Here is a 22,381-nt window from a genome sequence, read left to right on the forward strand (position 1 = left end):
TTTCACCTCTTTAAAGATTGATAGATATTTCCCTTATTTATAAAACTAGGTCCCTCATATTTTTATTTTTTTTCTAAGCTTCATATACCATATACCTTTTATTGATGCCTTAATTAAACTAACATTATCACTTATCTTCAACATCATCAGATATAACTTCTACGTGAGATAACCTCCTTTTTCTCAAATAGAAATAAAACTTAATAGAAAACTAAGGGACCATAGAAATTGCTTTATAACATTTTACTACCCCTTATTAATTTGGCGGCTACTCTAAAATATAAATGGACCTATTAAAATTTATTTTCCTGCCGCTGTTCTGAACAAAACCAGGTTTGGGACGCGGCTATTCTCCTTTGCCAGGTTTGGGACTGAATTCGCTCTTTCTCTGCTCTTTATTATTTCGTAGCAGATTCCATACCCTGCTATGATATTCAATTATTCGCTGCCCTGTCGATTAGACTAGATTTTTAACCATGTATTTATTATATCAGATCTAGTTCGCTCAAGCTTTAATTGAGATATTTTGCTGTTGATTTGGATTTGGAGGTTTTCGCAGCAATTCGGAGCAGAAAACATGTCGTTCGCATATGAAGATAAAATTGCAACCTTCCAGAACTCCGAGGTATACGGATATGTTGGAAAGGTATTTTTTTGATCTCATTTCTATGATTTTTATTGTTAAGATTTCAAAGAATTTAAACTTGTATACCGAATTATGGAGAAGAAGGCAGGGTTAGGGTCGACAAGAGTTTGTAAATTCAATCATATTTTTTTCGTGATTAGCAGGACTGGGCACTCCCGTGGAATTATGATCTTAAAGCTTTTTGGGAAATTCAATGGTGATGTGCACTGATAAAGAGGCTACGGTTGATTCAGAAGTTCTCCTATGATTGCGTTGCTTCTTGTGATATATGGATCTACTTATGCTGGTCTTTACTATGTTCCTTGCTCTGATACCATTTAAAAAATCTTTGAAAATTATGCACGGCTGTAGTGAACAATTCTGGAACTAAATTGTAACACCAAGACACATAATTTCTAATTGCAGCAGAATAGAACATAATTAAATAACAGTCACACAATCGCAAAACACAATTTTTCTAAAGAACTCAACTAGGAAAACCCTCTCCTTGATTGAGAATTTTATTGATAGAGAATGAGCAATGGATTTCTTATTATACAACTCTGTTTCACTGGAAACCAATCTAGTTTTCCTCGCTTGTCCTAAGCTTGCAACACCTGCAAGACCTTATTTTCTTTCCTGGTGTTCAATCCTACAGAAAAATCATTCTTTATAAATCCAATATTTTTACCCCAGGTTCGGATGTAGGGGGAAAGTCTCTAGGACAACTCGAGAGACCCCCAAAATTCCAAGTGCCAACATAGAGGAATGGGAATGGTGGTGTGAGAAATAAGTAAACAACACCCTCTCTCCCAACCCCACACTGGCAAAATCTGTTAGATGGATTATTTCAAGCACAGTATCAATGTGGGGGGCTCCGGCTAATAAAAATTCCTCCCATAAAAAGAAGGAAAAAAACTATTTTACTGTTTTTGGTTTGAGTTTACCCCCACCCCCTGTAGGGGAGGCATGGGCATCCCTGTGGGAATCAAGGGGTATCCTGACAATCTCTATGACAAGGTGCCACCCCATGACATCCCCAGTGGATAGGGGGCACCTAAGGGATATCCCCAAGCCGTCCCATACCCAAGCAGTAGACACCCATGACTTCATCCCTGTTCCTAGGATGCAGGGAATGCAGGGGACACATCCCCCCATCCAGGGATGCAGGGGATGTCAAAGTCAAATCTTGTTGTTGAAGATAAACATGCTGCTGGTTTGCATTTGAATTCACCCAATTATGCTATGCAAGTTACATCTTATATATCCTAATAAAAAACAAAACAATGAAAGGGTATTAAATCTTACTGCATGTGGGTGACTATGAACAATATCAACTGCTTCCTGGTTGCTCAAGTGTTCCCAAAGACCATCTGATGCAAATATGATAAAGTGATCATGAGGCTGAAGGGTATAGAGTCATAGACATTAATTGAGGGTTCAGCAGTCAAGATAGGCCCACAGAGAGGTTCAGAAAGACAGAACTTTTGATATAAAGGTTCTCGGTTGAACTCAGGCTTTTTCAAGTATACATCTCCAATAGATCTCGAAACCTGCAAATATGAGAAAGAACATTACAAGCACAAGATGATAGAAATTGAAAAATATAGTTCTACAGCTACTAAAGAGCTAAATAGTTTTTATAAAACCTCTTAATGCATGCTATGAAATAGAGGATCAAGAAAAAAATTCACTCTAGCTTAGGTCAAGATAACAATTTATTATGTATGGTTAAAAGTTAAAACCTGATATCCAAAACAATAACCACAAACCTCAAACTCCTAGAGAAAAGAAAGATTCCTCTGAGATGATAAATGCTTCTTTTGTGGCATTAATTTATATGCAAAACTGCTCCAAAACCAGTGAAACCATCCAAGAGATGGATGCTTTTACAGAAGAAAAGCATACATGATCACTCAGCAGGAAAATTTAAGAATGCTAAAGTCAAATCTGTGTTTCCAGGGGAAGGGTGTAAAATTTCTGCCCCAAGATTGTTATCTCAGATTTTAACACAACATAAATTTCACCTCTTAACTAGAGGTTTTCTGAATCTTAAGCCTATGAATTTTCAACCTTAGGGCTGTTATGAAAGTGTATAAAACAACAGCATAAAGAGTACAATGTTTCACTTCCAAGCAGTCCACACTCTCCATATTCATGGAGAAAAGTTACCAAACAACTTGGATAAGTTCCAGCCCTCTAGTGCAATTTATCCTACATAAACAATGTCTGAAATTATCTTTAACAGCAGTACAAAAACAGGTATATCAACAACAAAACAACCCATTAGATTCCTCAAAGAAGATGTTAAATCACTAAACAATTTTATGTTTTACTTATGTCAAAGCATCAAGACTTATATAGCTGTAAATAACAACACATTAACATTTATGGTTGAAAATCAAATCTGGAAATGCACATGTTTTGGACAGCTGAAAACATCATTTATATATTCAAGATGAAGTGCATGTACATAACATAGCCTTCTCTCAATGCTAGTACAAGTCCACTAGCTCTCTAAAACCCTAAGCTAGGGAAAACCAAGGAGCTCCAATATGCAAGAATCACTCCAACACTTACTCCAGTGCAAGACGTACTCTTCTCTGCATCTTCTCGAAAAAAGTTACCTTAAGGTTTTCAAACCCTAGTGATGACAGCAACAACAAAAAAGAGAGAAAGAGAGAGATCAAGTACAAGAGAAGACTGGGAGAGAGGAAGAGGACTAGTGCACACTCCTCTCTGGGTCACATCTCATCACAAGAGTGAATGCAAGTGAGTAAATAAATAATGAATGAGGACTCTCTCCTTCCATTATTTATACGAGAGATAAGGGAGGCCAACAATACAATGTGGGCCTAAGCCCTTACAAGCAACCTACATGTAGGCTAACACAAGTGAGATACACTCCAAAGTACATGCATCATGCTCCAAGCTGATGTCATACACAATAAGGGCTCTAAGATAATATAACTACGAAAGGTAAGTCCACATGCTTCCATCGCAAACCTCCATGAACTCCATCCATCCTCCTAAGCGATGTACTCAACTGAGTCAGCTACCTCCCGTAAAAACATTCTTGCAGCCCACACATACAACCCCAAGCCTCCAAACAAGAGTCCAATCAACCCCATGCCATCTAGGGCTTGATTCCCTCCTCCAAGATGCACAACATTCCTCCCAAGTAAGGCATTCTCCCTAAGTTGCAGGAAACATGGCCCTAGGGGTCGTTTCCCCAGGGGAAACGAAATGAAACGCGTTTCCGCGTACCGTACGGCCTGGAAACGCGTTTCCGGCCGTACGGCCACGTTTCCCAAAATGGAAATGTGGCCGTACGGCCGGAAATGCATTTCCAGGCCGTACGGGCCACGTTTCCCCAAAATTACAGTTGTTTTTTAATTTTTTTTTTTTTTTTTTTAATTTGTTTTTAATTTTTTTTAGGGTTTCCAGGATGTTCTAGAAACCTATTCTAAAGTTATAAAAGAGCAGTTTGTCTCATTCTCTCATCACACTATTCAGCAAGTCGTTTCTCTTGGAGACTGGCAGTTGTTTCAGCTAGGGTGTTTTGAGCTTCTAGATGCCTGTCTAAAGTTATAAAAGTGAACTTTTGTCCTAGTGTTGATATGCAATTCATGGTAATGTTAAATTCTTAAAGTAAAAGTGATATTCTCCTTTATTTTTCATTTTCATCCTTTTACTTAAATTTTTAACATTACCATGAAATGACTCAGGATGTTTGAGAGTGGTTTCGCCCTCATTGGATTTCATATGGAGAAAGTAGAATTTTAGATCTCACTCAAAATCCAACAGACTTATCTGTTTTTCAGGATTTCAGGATTAGGGGGATTGCAATGTTTCCATTGGATTTTATCATGTACTAGGGTATGGAACTTGTATTTAATCAAGAGAACCAAGCCCTCTATGCAGGGGAGACTCCCAATAATGAAGAGCATGTAGGGTACTAGGGTATGAAACTTGTATTTAATCAAGAGCACTAAGGTCATTTGACTATGTAGGAGGAGACTCCCAATCAAGCACGAGACAAGAAATTAGAAATTTCTCGTGGCTGATTTTGGATATTTCTATTTTCATTATGTGATCATTCATGAGTAAATGTGATGTAAATTTAGAGACTTATAGTTTATGCATTGACAATTGACAATTTTATCATAATGTAATAAATTAGAATGTATCATATATGCTTTATGATTGCACATATTTCTTAAATGTCCTAATATATATATATATATATATATATATTCGCGTTTCCCCGTTTCCAAAATTTGGGGAGGTCGCGTTTCGTATCGCTTCCCGTTTCGGAAACTCGTACCCGTTTCCCCGTTTCATGCAACTTAGCATTCTCCAAGCAAGTGAAGTCTCCATCTGGCCATCATAAAGAGTGTCCACTAAACTGTCAGGAAAGTCCAACATCTAAAAGAAATATAACAAGCCGAAAAACATCTAAGGTTAAGCATCCATTGATCAAGCTATCTCAATTATCAACACCATCTTCCACGCACCAATTCATCTTAGACCATCCAGGGGCTGAACATACAACATGCACCCCAAATCTCATGAAGCACCCAATAATGGTGTAAGACTTTCAAAGTAACCCTAAAAACTAACAAAGGGTTCCTGGCCCTAAGAAATGTGTAACTATGTCTCCCATCCTAGGGAAGACATCCCACATCCCAGATGCAGGATGCTGTCCCTGACAAACCTTAGGCAACAACCCCTGAAAACAATCCAAAATTGCGACTTGTGCAGTCTAATCCAACACCTATTATTCTCATTTTCAAGGTCTGATCTGCATCCTCCATGCCAAACAAACTAATTTAAGGTCTCATTTGTAATTTACATCCCCTGTGATCTACTACATGAATCTGTCCAGTAAGCTATAATGAGAGTGTGACATGCATATTTTATGCCCAGATAGTTGATACAGAGGATTAATCTGTGTATATTAAGTAAGATAGACAAAGAAAGGTCAGATTTATGTTTTCTATTGCCTGGCAGCATCTTACATTAGATCTGACCCATGTGTCTAGTGCCAAACTGAAATGTACACCCACTAACTTTACCCAAGATTCAGACTTCCCACAATTGGGAAGCATTCCCCTAGGTTTTTACACAGACATATAGATAGCACAGTTCTGTGTTTTTAAGTGGTACAAAGTCAATTATACAGTTCAAATCACAAGATTTTAAGTTTTGCTGTTTTGTATAAAAAAATTCCATTTGTTAGACCAAAAAAGAAAAACTACCTTTTATATATTCTAATATATATCTCCCCCACATCACCATATACCCTGATTTTAAAAATGGCTTCCGCGTACCAGCACCCACACCCATCCCAGATTTCCCACACACACACACCCATGATCCACATACCCTAATTTTAAAAATGGCTTCCCCATACCAGCACCCACACCCATCCCAGATGCCCCACACACACACACCCATGATCCCTTATAATGAAGCAAATGTCTGTGAACTTAGACATCCTCATGGCACATCTCATTACTTTTCAGTTTATATTGCCTGGATCTTCCTCAAAACCTGTATCATCATTATCAAATCCATCACATGACTCTCCCACAAGATGTTTAAATATAGAAGCACCCTTCAATAGAACGCAATTAACTGAACAAAAAGATCTCCAAACAAACAGAAGATTGTTAAGCCTTTTAGCCCTAATGAATAATCTGTTTTTTTCAGGTGTATCAGTTTGGATGCTTTTGCTAAAGCTTTGGACCTTCAAGAGAATGCAGAGTAAAAAAACCTTTCAAATCTTGAGCATACGTCTTCTGTAGTGTAGTATTAGAAAAGTGGAATAACAACTCTTAGTATCGACAAACTACCATTTGTTATATGCTTATGTTTTCCCTTTTATCAATGTTTCAACCTCCTTTTAATTCCCACCCTCTTAAATTGACCCACATAACACACTGACTACCACAAAGGAAATAGAAGCCCACTCCCACCTATGATGAAGCATCTCCCTTGTACTTACATTCAGGACTAGGGCTTGCTTTCTAATTTTATAGTTTTAAATCATGGGGGCAGCCAGACAGCTAAGAAAATGTTAAAACACTCAGGTTGCACTTTGAATTCTCTGTGCATTTCAAGGATTTGGGAAGAGGGGAAAAAATAGGGATCTTGTCTCTTCATCTCCATGAGTCCTGCTTCCTTCTTCCTGAAAACGTAAGATATGGGCTTCCTTAAGATGGGAACAAAAAATTGAGTGAAAGGAAAAGGACCTTAGAGAAATACAAATTCAAATTGAAGACTTGCCTGACTGGGAAGTGAGACAGCTATGGATAATGACTTGGAGCTTTTATGAGGTCTCCTCAGCCTTGCAACGAGTAAGAGTATTCCTAGCTCATTTTCATCTTTGTTAATGCCCATAGTTCAGTATAGTTGCAGCTGCCTTTCAGTTTGTGTCCTAGCAGCCTGAGTTGTGGAGTAGCCTGACATTTTTCTGAACAACAGTGGAATGGGCAGCATTAAATTTTGCATGTGCAAGCAGGGGGGGCACTGGTCTCTGGAACTCCACCTGAGAGTTTTTGCTTCCAATTATTTTTGTAAGTAGTCTTAAACGTCGATAACTTTTAGAGAATGTGCTCATGGTTATGAAGTCATGGAAAGTGTCCAATGTTCTGTTATTTTCCTCTTCATAATGGTTCTTGTATCACCTTCTGAGAGATCTACAATAGGATTGGGACCAGATGTATTTATGTTGGTTTTCTCGTTGTAATCTTGAGTGAGGAGGGACAGAGTGACAGAGTAGGGAGAGTGAAAAATCCAGCCATCGAGGGCCAGATGGGAGAAGACCCACTTTCATGAATAAAACTCTGTTTTTTATTGAGTATCGAAAGCTTTCTGTTGGTTTTGAATCTGAAATCTGTGGGCTCTGTGGGAAAATCGTAAGTCTATGTTGTAATAGCTTTAACATATACAAAAGCCATCTCCTTCTCCCTTATTGATTATCTCAGATGTGATTTTTAACATTTCCATTCATCATGAGATGGCCGCGCAGAGGACATTTGATCACTGCTATGTATAATTGTTGAATTGAAGAAATGGGTCTGATGAATTGGCCCAATTTAGAATCTCAGTCTCACAGTAAGATGATTGAACTGACGATATGGGTAATGATGAAATGACATTATTTCCCAGGTGGGCATGGAGTCTCTGAAGCAACTGATAGAATAGAGAACTGGATCTCAGAAAATCGCTCAAATTCCCAAGTCGGTCTGAGTACTTTCCATCAGGTGATTGAACTGCAGCTGCCTTTCTGGACGAATTCAATCAATTCCAAAATTAGGAGTGGCTGAGTGGCTATGGGAACAGAGACTAATTCACTTAAGGAAGCGGTTGAGATGATTTGATCCAATCCCTAAATGGGTTTCACCTTATTGCAGAAGCTGACTAAAACGACTAAACATGAGGTGATGTTTTTTTGAGCAGTCAAGCAAGCTATTCCTTTATACAGCTACGAGTTTTCCGAGCATTAATCCGATGATAGCCTTCACAATTTATTGCCAGTCATGTAGATCATGCCTCGGTAATGCGACAAAGGAGGAAACCCAGAAAAACAAAAATATAGAAGAAAATTCTGTTAAATCGCAGTCCTGAGCTCGGTGCTGCGTTTTTTTTCCTCCTGGCACTGCGTTTTTGTCAGTTGGCGCTGTGCTTCCCCTCTTGGCGCTTCCTTTTGCCCAAAATTGCAGCATTTTTGTGTATAATGCTTGGGCTTTTGTCAGGGACCTGCTAATCGATTTTCCTCAGACCAGAGAGTCCTCAAATCGACTCAATTGCTGCGGATTACCCTCTCTGCGATCCACTTACAGTTTCACTTTGTTTTGGGTTTGTCTGAGTTTCGTTTTAGGTGTTTATGCATAAAGTAGAGTAGGCTATAGTGGTCCTTTAAGCTGGTTCGACATCACATTAGCTTTTTGTTTTCTAGTTTTTATAGATACTAATACTATGCAGATTGCCAACCCTGGCATTAGTCTACTAGACAATTCCTGTTTTGAAACATTTCCTATAAATTTTGATTTTAAACTTCTCATGGAAAAAAGTCTTTTGCACTATCACTAGTCTAGTTTCCCTAGTGGCAGACCGCTTGCAGTAACTCTCTTGATATGTAATTTTAAAAAATAACAATAGAACAACTTAGCTTACAAAAAAAAATAACAGCCAGCAGAAATCAAGTCCCCACACCACCCAAGCCCCTAAATTCAATTTTGAAGGTGTCTCCAAAAACAATCTTTGTCCAGCGAGGTAAGGAGTATTCAGAGGTTATCAAAAAAATGTTATAGCAATAACATATAAATTCATAAAACAATCCAATAAGTCTTAGTAATGTGCATCACTGAAGTGCTAAAACATGGATTTAAGAAATTCATTTATGAAGGCAACTCAAAAGTAGTAAATGATCAGCTCAATGGAAAATCTCATCATCAATAATGGGAGATGCCCAATCAATCAACTTGGATTAGGCAAGCTACAAAAGGTTTAGAATGTTGTAGGTTTGAACGTGTTAGAAGGACAGCAAATCAGGTGGCAGATTGGCTCGTGAGTTGCAAACAAAGCAATCATGACAATGGAAGTTCATTAGACTTGTTATAAGTCAATACCCTCCTCTCTAGAGACTTGCCCGAAAAGTTAAAGTCATATAGCTTCCTGAGATGATCATGTTCCAATGAATACATATTTCAGCACACAACACCTCCTGGGGTCAACACCACTGCTTCAATAAAAAAGTTAACATGTTTACCTTCCAACATATCAAGGAATCAAGCTTTCCAGAGTTCATATATGTCTTGTTCACAACTTTGATTGTGAACAAGACTGTAACGCTTTCATCAATTTATAGGTACTGTAACGTATCACCATTGCTACTAAGCAGTACCGATGTCATACATAATGCTGGACCATAAATAGTGGTGAGCTTGAGGTGACATACATAGAACAGTACCATGTACATATAACTGTGAGGGAACCAAGAAAGATCACTGCTCAGGATTCTATTTTTTTTTTTTTTAACTTTTATGATAGCTTCAAATCTTGCAAACTTCTAGGAGGACCACTTCTTCTTGAGAGATGACTTCAGCAAAATTCCTATTCTGCTACTTGATGCTCGGTATAGAAGATTTCAGGGAGACTAATTCTTCTCAAACTGAGAGAGGATTGTCTTTGCAAAAATCAAATGCTTCCACTGCTTGTGAACAAAAATTTATTGAGGTCTATTTCTGGGATCACAATGAAACCACTGCAAATCAACATCTCCACAGGTTGACTCATCTGATATAAGCAGTTTGAATTGTGAATATATATATATATATATATATATATATATATGTTGATCAGGTCACTGTAGGAAGTGCAAGATTCATACTATCAGCACATATTCCTATCACTGCATTAGTCTCCATATATCTTACTGCCCTCATCTAGGAAAGCCACTGACATTAGAATTTATGAGGTTAAAATAGATTATTGTCCAGAATTTAAGTCACTGTTATGAGTTTTGTTGAGTGTTATTGTCCATATGACATATACATCGCTAATACCTTATTCATTGTGTCATGGCTAATATAGGACGACCAAGAATTTCCATTAACAGAGTCTAGAGTGCAGGTCTGGAGGATACATATCAGACTTAGATAAGCCATACCTTAGAAAAATACGAGCCTTAAAGAATCGCATCTGGGTTTGAACAGACTTCTTGAGAAGGTGCATATAGAGGTGATATGTAGTCATAGTGAGTTACTACCACACCATTATAGATCCATTTTGATGAGCCATAGACCATAGAAGAATGAATATGCTGAAGATATCGTGGACAGAGGTATAACGAGGCATTGCTAATATAGTGATGCCAAATATAGCGATGCATGTAGCTTGCTTTTGAGGAAATAAAATGCTGCCTGAAGTGAACCCATAATTTCCAAGGTTAAGTGTGAATGCCAATTCCTCTCTTAGGTCCATTACCGCAATTCAACAATGCCTTTTTAATGTTCACCTTCAATCAAATTCTTATATACTTTGCCCTCAAAACCACACATTCAGGGAGCTATCCATTCACTTGTGTGGAAACAAAAGCAATTTAACTTCAAGCTTTGCTAGATTGTCTCTAGATTTTCAGGTTCGTCTAATAAGTGGTCGCGATCAGCATCGTACCAAAGGACTGATCACAAATACACTATAACCTTGAGTAGGTCTAGAATAAATGTGGCCCTTGCAGTCATATACCAGCAAAATAGTGGATTGCACCAACATAAATACACCATTAGAAGGTTCTATTACATCTAATGTGTCATTATATAGGGTTGCTAATTTTTTGTTACAAATCTAGGCTTATTTTCAGCAACATCTATCTTTAGTATCAACTAACTTATATAGTTCTTTATAGATGCAATTTCAAAGGAGCTTGGAACATATTATCAAATAAACAAAAGAAATTGGATGAAATCGAAAAATAGGTATAGTTTGTGTATTTGATTATTCATTGTGATATGCAAAAAATGTATCAGTGGTAACTTGTGCTCATTAAAATTTATATGACTTGAAACTGGTTATGTGTAGAACACTAAAAGAATATAGAGACGGGGTTGAGGAATTCTTAAATTTTGCTGAGGAGCATTCAAGGAATAAGATGTCCACAAAATGTCCATGTAATAAATGTGGCGTAGTGAAAGTACAAACATTTGATAAAGTACGAGAGCACTTGATTTGTGATGGTATAATAGAACAATATAACATTTTGTATTTGCATGGAGAGAGCATTCCCAGTCAGGGATCTTGAAAAAAATTAGAATTGATCTAGTTTCAACCTTATATGTTTTACAGTAAAGATATCACTTATTTTTATATGTGCAAACTCCATTTTTTTTCTTTATCTCCTTTAGATTCCATCTATTATTGATAAGGACAGGCAACATTCTGAAAATGAGCCACATGAAGTTCTCGAGCATATTTCATCTCAACTGGTAAGCCATTTAATATTAGTCAAGGGCCCTATTTGACTAGGTTGACCAAATGTTATTGATTTTAATTTTCATAAAAACCATAAAATTATTAACATAAATTTTAATTTTCTTATTAATAGGGCTATGAACATGTTGTGGAACATGATTATGATAATCAGGTTGATGAGCATGAAACATTGTTTAAGAACGACAGTGAACCTCTAAATGATGATGATGATGCAACCATTTTCGGTGATCAAATGCTTGAAATGGTGAATGATGTAAATCGATGTCTTAATCAAAACATCAATGAGAGTTGTGATAATGAGGGGTTGGCATCAACAAATGTACTAAATGAACTTAATGAATATAAGAAGCTTATTGAAGATGCCAAGAGGCCATTGTACCCAGGTTGTGTTGACTTCACAAAACTATCAACCACTATAGAATTCTACAATCTGAAAGTGAAGAGTGGATGGTCTGATACAAGTTTTGACCAAATGTTAAAATTGCAAAAATATGTGCTTCCTAAAGATAACACACTTCTAGATTCTGCATATGTTGCAAAAAAGTTGATAAAATCATTGGGATTAAACTATGATATGATACACGCATGTCCAAATGTTTGCATTTTGTATTAAGGAAGTTATGAAAGTAAATATCAATGCCCAACATGTGGAAAATCTCGATGGAAGGTGGATGCTCAATCTCAAAAGGTGTGGAAAGGTGTTCCAGCCAAGGTGTTAAGATATTTTCCCATAGCACCAAGTCTAAAAAGAATGTATAGGTATGATCTTGAACACTATAATTTTATTCAAGTTTTCCCCTTCTTGTATTATCTTTACCATTTGTCGTAATGTTATTATATGATAATATATTATATAAATGAAAAAAATCTTTTTCATTATAGCTCTGTAGACATGTCACAAAAAATGAGGTGGCATCATGAGAATGCAAGCAATGATGGTCAAATGCGCCACCCTGTTGATAGGCCAACATGGAAAACTATTGATGACAAATGGCCTAGTTTTTCTAGCGAACCTCGCAATGTACGACTTGCAATGACAGTAGATGGATTTAATCCTTTTGGAGACTTGAGCAGCACATACAGTGTTTGGCCTGTAGTGTTAGTTACATACAACCTTCCACCATGGTTGTGCACAAAAAGGAATTTTTGTATGCTAACATTGTTAATACCTGGTCCCAAGCAACCAGGGAATGACATTGATGTGTATTGGAAACCCTTAGTAGATGAACTAAAGGAATTATGGGACCAAGGGGTATGGACATATGATGCTTATAGTAAGACATGCTTTAACATGAAGGAAATTCTTATGTGGGTGATCCATGATTTTCCTGCTTATGGGAATATGGTTGGTTGCACAACAAAAGGCTATAATGCATGTCCCATATGTGGGAGGAACACAGAATCAGAGTATCTCAGTTGTAGCAGGAAATGTGTGTACATGGGACATAGGATATTTCTTCCTCAACATCATAAGTTTCGCTCACAAAAAGGCATCGTTTAATGGGAAGGAGGAGCATCGTTAAGCCCCTCCAATTGTAAAAGTATTATATATTTTGAAGGAAACACAAGGAAAGGAAGCAATTTGGGGGGAGATTGAATCAAATAAAAGGAAAAGAAATAATAAAACAGGTGAAAAGACTGAGGTTGTGGTGTGGAAGAAACAATCAATTCTATTCAATCTACCATATTGGGAGGTATGTCGACCCATCAACCATGCCTAATTATTGGACACAACTTGCTTAGTTGACCTCATTGTGATTATATGTCTTGGTTGAATTTATTGTTTATCTATTTGTCCATATTAAATATTGTTATAATATTCTTGATGTGTTGGAATGCAGAAACTCCTAATACGCCACAATTTAGATGTAATGCATGTGGAGAATAATGTGTGTGAAAGAATTTTTGGAACTCTTTTGGATATAAAAGGGAAGTCCAAAGATGGAAAAAAATCACGTGATGACTTGCAAAAAATGGGTTTCAGGAAATCACTATGCCCAGAAGTTAAAGGATAAAAAATATTCCTTCCACCTGCACCACATACTCTTTCAAAGAAAGAGAAACGAACCCTATGTCATGTTCTTTTCATGTTAAAGGTGCCAGATGGTTATAACTCTAATCCAAAAAATCATATATCTATGTAGATCTTAAGTTCCATGGTATGAAAGCACACGATTGCCATGTTCTAATGCAAAAACTATTCCCAGTGGCTTTGCGGCATGTGTTGCCAATTGTTGTCTGAAAGATGCTTTGTAAGCTTTGCTACATTTATAGGCAAATCTGTGAAAAATCAGTTTTAGTAGAGAGTCTTGAAAAGTTGGAAATTGATATTGTGAAGACATTGTGCTTTCTTGAAAAGTATTTTACTCCTTCATTCTTCGATATAATGTTGCATTTGAATGTACATTTGATACGTGAGCTTCGATATTGTGGCTCGGTTGCATATAGATGGATGTACCCCTTTGAGAGGTACGCGAAACTTTACTTTTTATCAAGCACAACAACAAGATGATATTTTTTGAAAGCTTTTGACATTACTTAATTCTCTTTTGTTCATTTTGTAGGAACATGAAAGTATATAAGAGCTATGTTAAGAACAAAAATAGGCCTGAAGGATGCATTGCTGAAAGCTATACTATGGAGGAATCAATAAAGTTTTGTGGAGGATTCTTGAAAGGTATGGAAACTATTGGATCCACACATGGTCGAAATGAAGTGTGGGATGAGGAAGTTGAAGAAGTTATCCTTAATGGAAATCCATTACCTTCTCCAATTCCTTTAGAACTAGATGACATTAGTTGGGAACAAGCCCATAGGTGGGTTCTATTTCACACAAACGAAGTTGATCCATGGATAGAGTAACATATTTGGCCTGTAATTTTTTGTTTGTTTGTTTATGGTTTAACAAAACATAGATCCATGGATAGATTAACATATTTGACCTTTAAAAATATTTTATTCATATTTTATCAAAACACATTAACCACCATATCTATTGTCCATAATTGTTGAATTAGGATGCACAAAATGGAGATTGCCAACTCAATTACCCAAATGAAAAAAGATGAAGCTCTATTGCAGAAACTCCATACCCATAATTTTACTAGTTGGTTAAAATAAAAGGTAACGATATTATTTATGTTATAAGTGTACTTAAAAATCAGTGTATGGGAATATTGTCATGTAGGAAATTAAATATTTTTTCAGATGTTGAATGTATGAATTATAACTACATTTAAAAATCTAAAACTATACAAGTGGAAGGAGATGGAAGGGTGCCTGATACACATAAATGGCTAGCGTGTGGCCCCAGGAAATTCGTGAATAAGTACAATGGATTCTTAATCAATGGTTATAGATTCCATATAAAAAGCATAGAGAATGAGAGAACCACCCAAAATAGTGGCGTGTGTATGGAAGCTCAAACAATGATGAGGTGAAGTTCCAAAGATGCAAACCCTGTACTTCAAAACACAACATTTTATGGAGTGGTAGAAGAAATAATTACATTGGACTATTTTTGTATGGAGTACACATTGTTCAAATGTAATTGGATTGATGTATACAATAAGAGAGGGATAAAAACTGATGATTTGGGTTTTACAATGGTGAATATGAAGAAATGCTTAAGTCAAAATCATTGGCAAGATGATCCATTTATTCTATCATCGCAAGCTAAACAAGTATTCTATGTACAAGATCCAGTTGAGACTGACTAGTATGTAGTGTTAACATGTCCTCCAAAAGGATTGAGAAATAATACATCACGTGAACCCAAGTATGCAGATTTGTCACAAGTTGTAGACTTTCAAGAAACAAAATGTGTAAGTGAAGAACATATCGATGGTGTCGATGTCAACGTTGACGTGAACGTGGATTATGTCCGTTCAGATTGTGAAGGAATATGGTTGAATATTAAGAAATAAAATATATCAATTTTGCTATTTTGTTTCGAGAACTCCAAAATTGATATTTGGTTATGAAGAGAGATTCCTTTGTTTCTTATCTATAAAATGTTTTAGACCCATTTAGTAGATCTGTTTTTAGTCCCTGCCTACGACAGAGACTATTGTTTTCGGCTTGCACCATTAATCTTGTCAAATTAAACACATAAAAAATTGATATGTGTGAAGTTTCTGTAGCTTTTATATTTTTATATTTTTTAAGATTGAAATGAGAATTTTCTATATTATTATTGGACCAAAGCCCTAAAATTTACTCATTTAAAAGAACCCAGAAAATACAAATTTCTTCGGCACATGCCATTTGTTTAGCCTTCTTTTGTGACTGTTGGTTGCAAAACAAACTATGCAGCTGTGGGTTGCAAAACAAACTATGGAGATAGAGGAGTGCAATTACTGGGAGGGAAAAAGGGATCATAAAGAATCCGAGCATATTACTATTAGACGAGGATGCAACAAGTGCATTGGACAGACAATTGGAGGATTCCTTAGCTTAAGCACAGTTAAGCTAATCATTCCACGTTTTCCTCCATGCAGGTCGACAAAAACAAGGATGAACATTTACAAAAATGTAAGTGTCATTCTCATTTCTCAGTTTCTTTGCCAACAATGTTGTAGGATAATATCTGCCTTCAATCTTAATATTTCTTGTTTTATTTCCTAAAAGGTTCTATCTTTAAGAGATTGCATAATCTAATAATTCTACGTTTTCCTGCTAGTCCTTGAGATAATACTGACTGGTATTTCACCTCCATTCTTGGTGTTTACTGGCGCTTTAAAATATTACATTTCCATTCTGATATACTGGGGATTTACATTTGCAATTTCGATCTTCTTGTGCTTATTTATGTATTGTCCATCCATGCAGTGATTGTTTTGCTCCAGCTGATAAATTGCTTCTTCCAACAATTAAAAAAAATAAAAGTATCACTGTAAACTTGGCAGTCAAGTATAATTGTTTATTACCTTGGAAACTATGTAGGTGCTTGATAAGGATGATGGATTTCTTTCAAAAGGTAACCTGGAAAGTGGTGCAAGTTGGACAGTGGAATTGGGTCTTCAAACTATGGGGTGCCCTATCATAGTGGAGAATATGAGTCAGCCCCGAGAATTGCTTATAGAGGTTAGTTAATTTCTTAGATTAACAAGGTTTTTATATTGCATTCAATAACTCATTTTTGTTTTTTTGAGACATGGTTTAACATTGTCATGTTATCTTCTGTTGGTTTTCACCAATATTGTAGATGCTTTGTGAGGAGCAGGGGCTCTTCCTTGAAATAGTTGACATCATTTGAGGCTTGGGGCTTATGATTTTAAAGGGAGTCATGGAAGCTCACAGTGACAATATCTGGGTTCGCTTTGTTGTTGAGGTAATGCCATGATTGCAAACAAGATAATTAACTCTCAAACCTCTGATTCCATGTAAAGCTTCCTCTTTTATTTGTGTTTGGTTGCTTTCATATCATATAATTCTCCATGCTTTCAAAAAGCCTAGATAGGGAAAACCAAGAGAAACCCTAGCTCCACGAAAGATACTCCAACAATCAATCTTTTTGAAATATCTTTGTTGGAGCTAAGGTTTCTATTGGTTTTCTCTATCTAGGGTTTTGGAGAAATTAGAGCATTATATGATGAGTTGTGACTGTGTTCATGGATTTCAGTTCTTACACACACATATGAAGTTCTCAACTGTCCAAAATTATGTTATTTCAGATTTGACTTCCAACTTATCACTGCCATAAATTTTGTTATTTCAAAGATTTGACTTCTAGATTTTCATAAATACAATGTCCTCAAAAAGATAGCTGAACACTTCCATATTCATAGTTAGATCATATTCCAAGAATATATACATTTGTTGTATGGATCAACAATTGTCTCATGAACAACAATCACATCACAAGTAGAAATTGAACTTGGTTGGGGAGGATATTAATTTATCCTCTCAAGTTCCTGAGTTCTTTCTACTGTCAAATCGAATCAGAACTAGATAAAAACCGGATAAAAAAACTGGTTGACCAAAAAATACATAAATTATTCAAATTTAGGAAAAAAACATATATATTAATGTGCATCCATATGAATCACAACCATTATACAAAAAAATTTCCATTTAACTTGAGTTTTCCTGGAAATAGATTTGGAGGTTTCCCAACATGAAATTCCTAAAGAATATGTTGTCTTGAAGCCAAGCATGCACCATATCATAGTTAATCTAAAGCCTTTGGCACCCTTAAACCTGGCACTAGTATGAGAATCCTATACCATACTAAGAGCATATTTGTGCTAAGAGAGTTCAGCATGCATTTACAACCACATTTTTTCTTAAGGGTGAAAGTGGTTCTGTGCCACATAACTCTGTTTGAAGGACAAATATCCATATCATAAAACAGAGGCAAGCTTGAAATTCTTGTTCTATAGCTAGAATTATTGTTATGACATTGTTCACAACTTTGAAGTACTTTGTTGGACTTCAAAAGGATGTAAAAGTGATTTATTGGGTCAGAATGTTCAATGATGGGTATTATTGTGAGATTATTTTTCGACCATGATCCTACTAAATTGAAAATGGGTTTTTTCTGTTTATTGTTTGGGCCAAATATTATAACAACAACACTAGTGCATTAACTATGCTAAAAGGTCACCAAAAAATACATAAATTATTCAAATTTAGGAAAAAAACATATATATTAATGTGCATCCATATGAATCACAACCATTATACAAAAAAAATTCCATTTAACTTGAGTTTTCCTGGAAACAGATTTGGAGGTTTCCCAACATGAAATTCCTAAAGAATACGTTGTCTTGAAGCCAAGCATGCACCATATCATAGTTAAAATCTAAAGTCATTGGCACCCTTAAACCTGCCACTAGTCTGAGAATCCTATACCATACTAAGAGCATATTTGTGCTAAGAGAATTCAGCATGCATTTACAACCACATTTTTTCTTAAGGAGTGGTTTTTTGCCACATAACTCTATTTGAAGGACAAATATCCATATCATAAAATAGAGGCAAGCTTGAAATGCTTGTTCTATAGCTAGAAGTATTGTTATGACATTGTTCACAACTTTTAAGTACTTTGTTGAAGGACTTCAAAAGGATGTAAAAGTGATTTAGTGGGTCAGAATGTTCAATGATGGGTATTATTGTGAGATTATTTGCCCAGCATGCTCCTACTAAATTGAAAATGGGTTTTTTCTATTTATTGTTTGGGCCAAATATTGTAACAGCAACACTAGTGCATTAACTATGCTAAAATGTCACTTTCTTGTTAATTTGACCATGAATATCTCTTTTACAAAGCAATATTTCTTAGCTCTGTTTATGTTAGTGGTTTGATAAGAACATTTCTACAGTCTCTTCACTGAATTTCTTAAAGTTTTTACATTTATGCTTTTTGACAAAAAAGGGCTAACATTTTACCCTGGATAAGGATTTATTAAATAACCTTCTGGCTTGGTTCCTTTTTGTTCCATCTAAGCTTGGCAAAGTGTCATGAATTTACATTGAACAATGTAAGAATCTAGTCTTCTCCAGAAACAATCAAGCCAACTCTTTCATTTTGAAAATTACCTACCAGTTCTGGACATATTCTTTGAAATTTCTATGTTGAAGGTGTTGGATTTAGGTAAGTGATGCAGAATGCACACCTACAGTTCTATTGTTCACCTATTAGACCAGTGAAAATTATAGGCAAACTTGGAAGGGTTGGACATGACTGTTCCAACCATACTCTTATTGGCCTACAATACATATATTCATAACACATACCTACAATACTATTGTTCACCTATTTGGCTAGTGCATATTGTAGGCAAACTGTTAAATGTTGGACTTCGCTGTCTCAAGTTCACACACCAGCACTAAAGATGCAATGTATTGTGTGCATCCTTAGATATGTTTGAGATTACAAGCTAACTATTTAAATAAATGCATGTATAAAACTTCTATATTAGCAAAATAACCATCAATATTTTTTTTTCTAGCATTTTGGGCTAAATTCGCAATAGTATGCTAAAAAGTGTCATTTCAATGTCTGGAAATTAGGATATATAAATGTGAGATATATACCCTACATCTTTAGTTATCTCCTTTTCATATCTGAGCTTTTTTAGGCTACATGTTAATTGTTTGAACTTTGAACTTTGAAAAAATTCTTGAATGGACTTCGTAAATACTCGAATGAATGGACTTCGTAAGACAGTGGCACCATAAATTGTGTTATTTCAAAGATTTGACTTCCATATTTCACAAAATACAATGTCCTCAATAAATACTTATATGTATAGATACTTATGTCTAGGATTATATATGTGTTGGTGCGGATCCTTTATGATTTACTATAATCCTAATCCTTACAAGCTTTCGTTGACTTTTTTCATCAATTGTTCATAGAATATGCAAAAGATTTCATTGTCAAAATGTGGCAAAAACTACATTTCTCATGATTTATTTTTTTATTGTTCATGAAAAGATAATCATGTTGCAGGAATGAGGTATCCTACAGTTTGTTTCAATTTGTGGATATTTTTTTTCCTCCCATTTTTTTACAAGGACGCAGAGTTCATTTTCATGTTGATGGTTTTTGCATGTATCTTATCTAGCCCCAAATGTTGGTAATGGAGCGGATCTTGGGAAGTAGTCGTGGACACAGAGTATCAGAGGTTAATGTTACAATACCACTTCCACCTGATATCAAAAAAAGTTTAATGGTAAGTGACATAAAGAAGAGTTATTTAACAATAGGGTTGAAAGGGCAACCTCATGTCTTAGTTCTAAGTCATTTATTTGTGTTTCTTAGCTGTAAGTCATCTGTTTTTGAGCTTTACTAGATCAATTATTTCACTAATCCAATATGCATCGCTTTTATTTCTCACCCGATGTTAGTTACTTGATATGGTTGATATAACATTCTATTCTAGGCCACTTTTATTTTAAGTTGGAGATTTTATTGATTAAAAGGATGTTCATATTTTGATTGGTTTACTTGGAGCTTGATTTAAAAAAGTTTTGTAAATTCCACGTGGATGTTATTTTTTCAGGGTGAGCTCTTTGCACTAGTAAGGTCAAATGAGTCCTAGAACATAGGTATACAACAAGCACATCTTTGGCCTTTGTTGTGTATTTGTTATTCTTTATATCATTGATGGATGGTTATTGATGATGTAAAACAGAGGATGGGAAGGTCCTGCCAATTCTCTTGACAAAACAAAATAAAATGGAGTGGTAGAATTATGTTTTAAAGGGTGAGCCAGAAATCAGTACTTGAAAGGTAGAACTTGAGAATGACAAGCTATCTGATCTAGATCTAGAGACACAACAGACCGTGGAAAAAAAATGATGGTATTGATGAGTCTTCCCGGCAAATAAACTCTAACTGTTAGACCACTGCCCAAATTTCAGTTATCTGCAATGGCAATAGTGACTCTAGCTTTATTTGTATGAATAGCGACTTTGGCCATTGTCCTATTTGTTTCCTATGAATGATTTTGATTTTCAAACTCCAACTAGTTTGTTGTTAAATTAATTAAAGCTTTGATGACAAACTTATAGTTTTCAAAGCTCTTTTCTAAATCTATTTTCTTGAGCAAATTTGTATTTTTACTTTAGGTACTGTAGATTGCTACTGTGTGACATACACTATGATATAATTGCCCGGATAAATAAACAAAAGTGTTGTGCAACATAGTCTTTTTTAAATCTAAAGAAATAGTATTTCCAAATACAATGTTTATTAATTAAGAACATCTTTTAGACTTCTTTGTTAAGTTATGATTATATTTCGGTAGGGGATTTTGTGTACGTTGATATTGTGTTGTCCCTTTGGTTTCTGTCAAGTAACAATGGTTAATAAGGAACATGTTCTTGAGCATCATGCACACATCTTATTCTACTATCGACATGAAACTCCATGGTTTTCAGGCATGACAACAAAATGCAGATGTCAGTGGGATATCCAAAGTCTGTGTTGAATGAATTTAATACTAGTGATGATTTTGATTCCTTGTCAGATAAAGAATGCCACGAGTCAAATTCAAATAAATAGATGCAGCTCAAGATTGAAGGTGGAGCTATTGCTTTCTGTCCAAGTCAATTTCTTTTATTTGTTGGTTGCTATCATGTTTTGAGTGCGGACTTGTGAAATTCCAAATTGCATGTTGGTTTATGTAAAGGGGATATATATATAAAATTTTTTATCATATGTCGTTCATGGTTTCCGGAGATCCATGTTACATTTCCACAAAAGTTTAGATATCATTCAGATATCCAAACACCAAACAACAACAACATTGATATTTTTTTTTCACTCAACCTATAACATATTGTATCTGTCTTCATCAATGTTCTTCTTCCATATGCTATCCACTTATGACATTTCCTTTGCAATATTTGGTGTATTTTCTAGTTATAGGTCATTTATAGATTATAAATGTCTTCAAAGTTTCACTTCTAATTGAGTATTCAATTGAACATATTGATTCTCTTATACATAATTATTTTCCTCTTCACCCACTTTTCATAACTTCCATAACCATTAGGTAGGGACTTGCAGCTTCGATGTTGCTTTGCTTGTTTAGTAAAAGATTGTCGAGACTTTATATTATTGAAAGTTGTAGAATTTACAATTTATGAATTTTCAAGGTCTAATTTTTAAAAGTCTAATTCTTTAAAGGGTGCTAGCTCAATGAAAGAGCACCTGCTTTACAAGCAGGAGGTTGGTGGTGCGATTCCATCGTGCCTTGACATCCATATGAAATGGCGACGATAAATTTTTGATGACGGAAG

General features: G+C 35.6%; 1 protein-coding gene across 1 annotated transcript; it reads left to right on the forward strand.

Moving 5' to 3' along the window:
* Positions 1–279: 279 nt before the first annotated feature.
* Positions 280–21,258, forward strand: LOC149144454 (transcription factor LHW-like). Its single transcript, XM_089449851.1, has 7 exons — positions 280–363; positions 550–646; positions 16,571–16,711; positions 16,833–16,958; positions 20,200–20,307; positions 20,638–20,683; positions 20,770–21,258. Exons 2-4 carry the CDS (start codon positions 578–580, stop codon positions 16,881–16,883), a joined length of 261 nt encoding a protein of 86 aa, XP_089305977.1. The 5' UTR covers positions 280–363; positions 550–577; the 3' UTR covers positions 16,884–16,958; positions 20,200–20,307; positions 20,638–20,683; positions 20,770–21,258.
* Positions 21,259–22,381: the final 1,123 nt, after the last annotated feature.

This window comes from Pinus tabuliformis, chromosome X, assembly GCF_031772625.1.
Source record: "Pinus tabuliformis cultivar Carrire ecotype Pingquan chromosome X, CPIR1, whole genome shotgun sequence".
NCBI lineage: Eukaryota > Viridiplantae > Streptophyta > Pinopsida > Pinales > Pinaceae > Pinus > Pinus tabuliformis.

Bases quoted from the DNA above. Each gene is read 5' to 3' on its own strand.
- LOC149144454 (XM_089449851.1), top strand. From the start codon at position 578: ATGTCGTTCGCATATGAAGATAAAATTGCAACCTTCCAGAACTCCGAG. The intron at 647-16,570 runs GTATTTTTTTGA...GAAACTATGTAG, and splicing joins TATACGGATATGTTGGAAAG to GTGCTTGATAAGGATGATGG. The intron at 16,712-16,832 runs GTTAGTTAATTT...CCAATATTGTAG, and splicing joins CCCGAGAATTGCTTATAGAG to ATGCTTTGTGAGGAGCAGGG.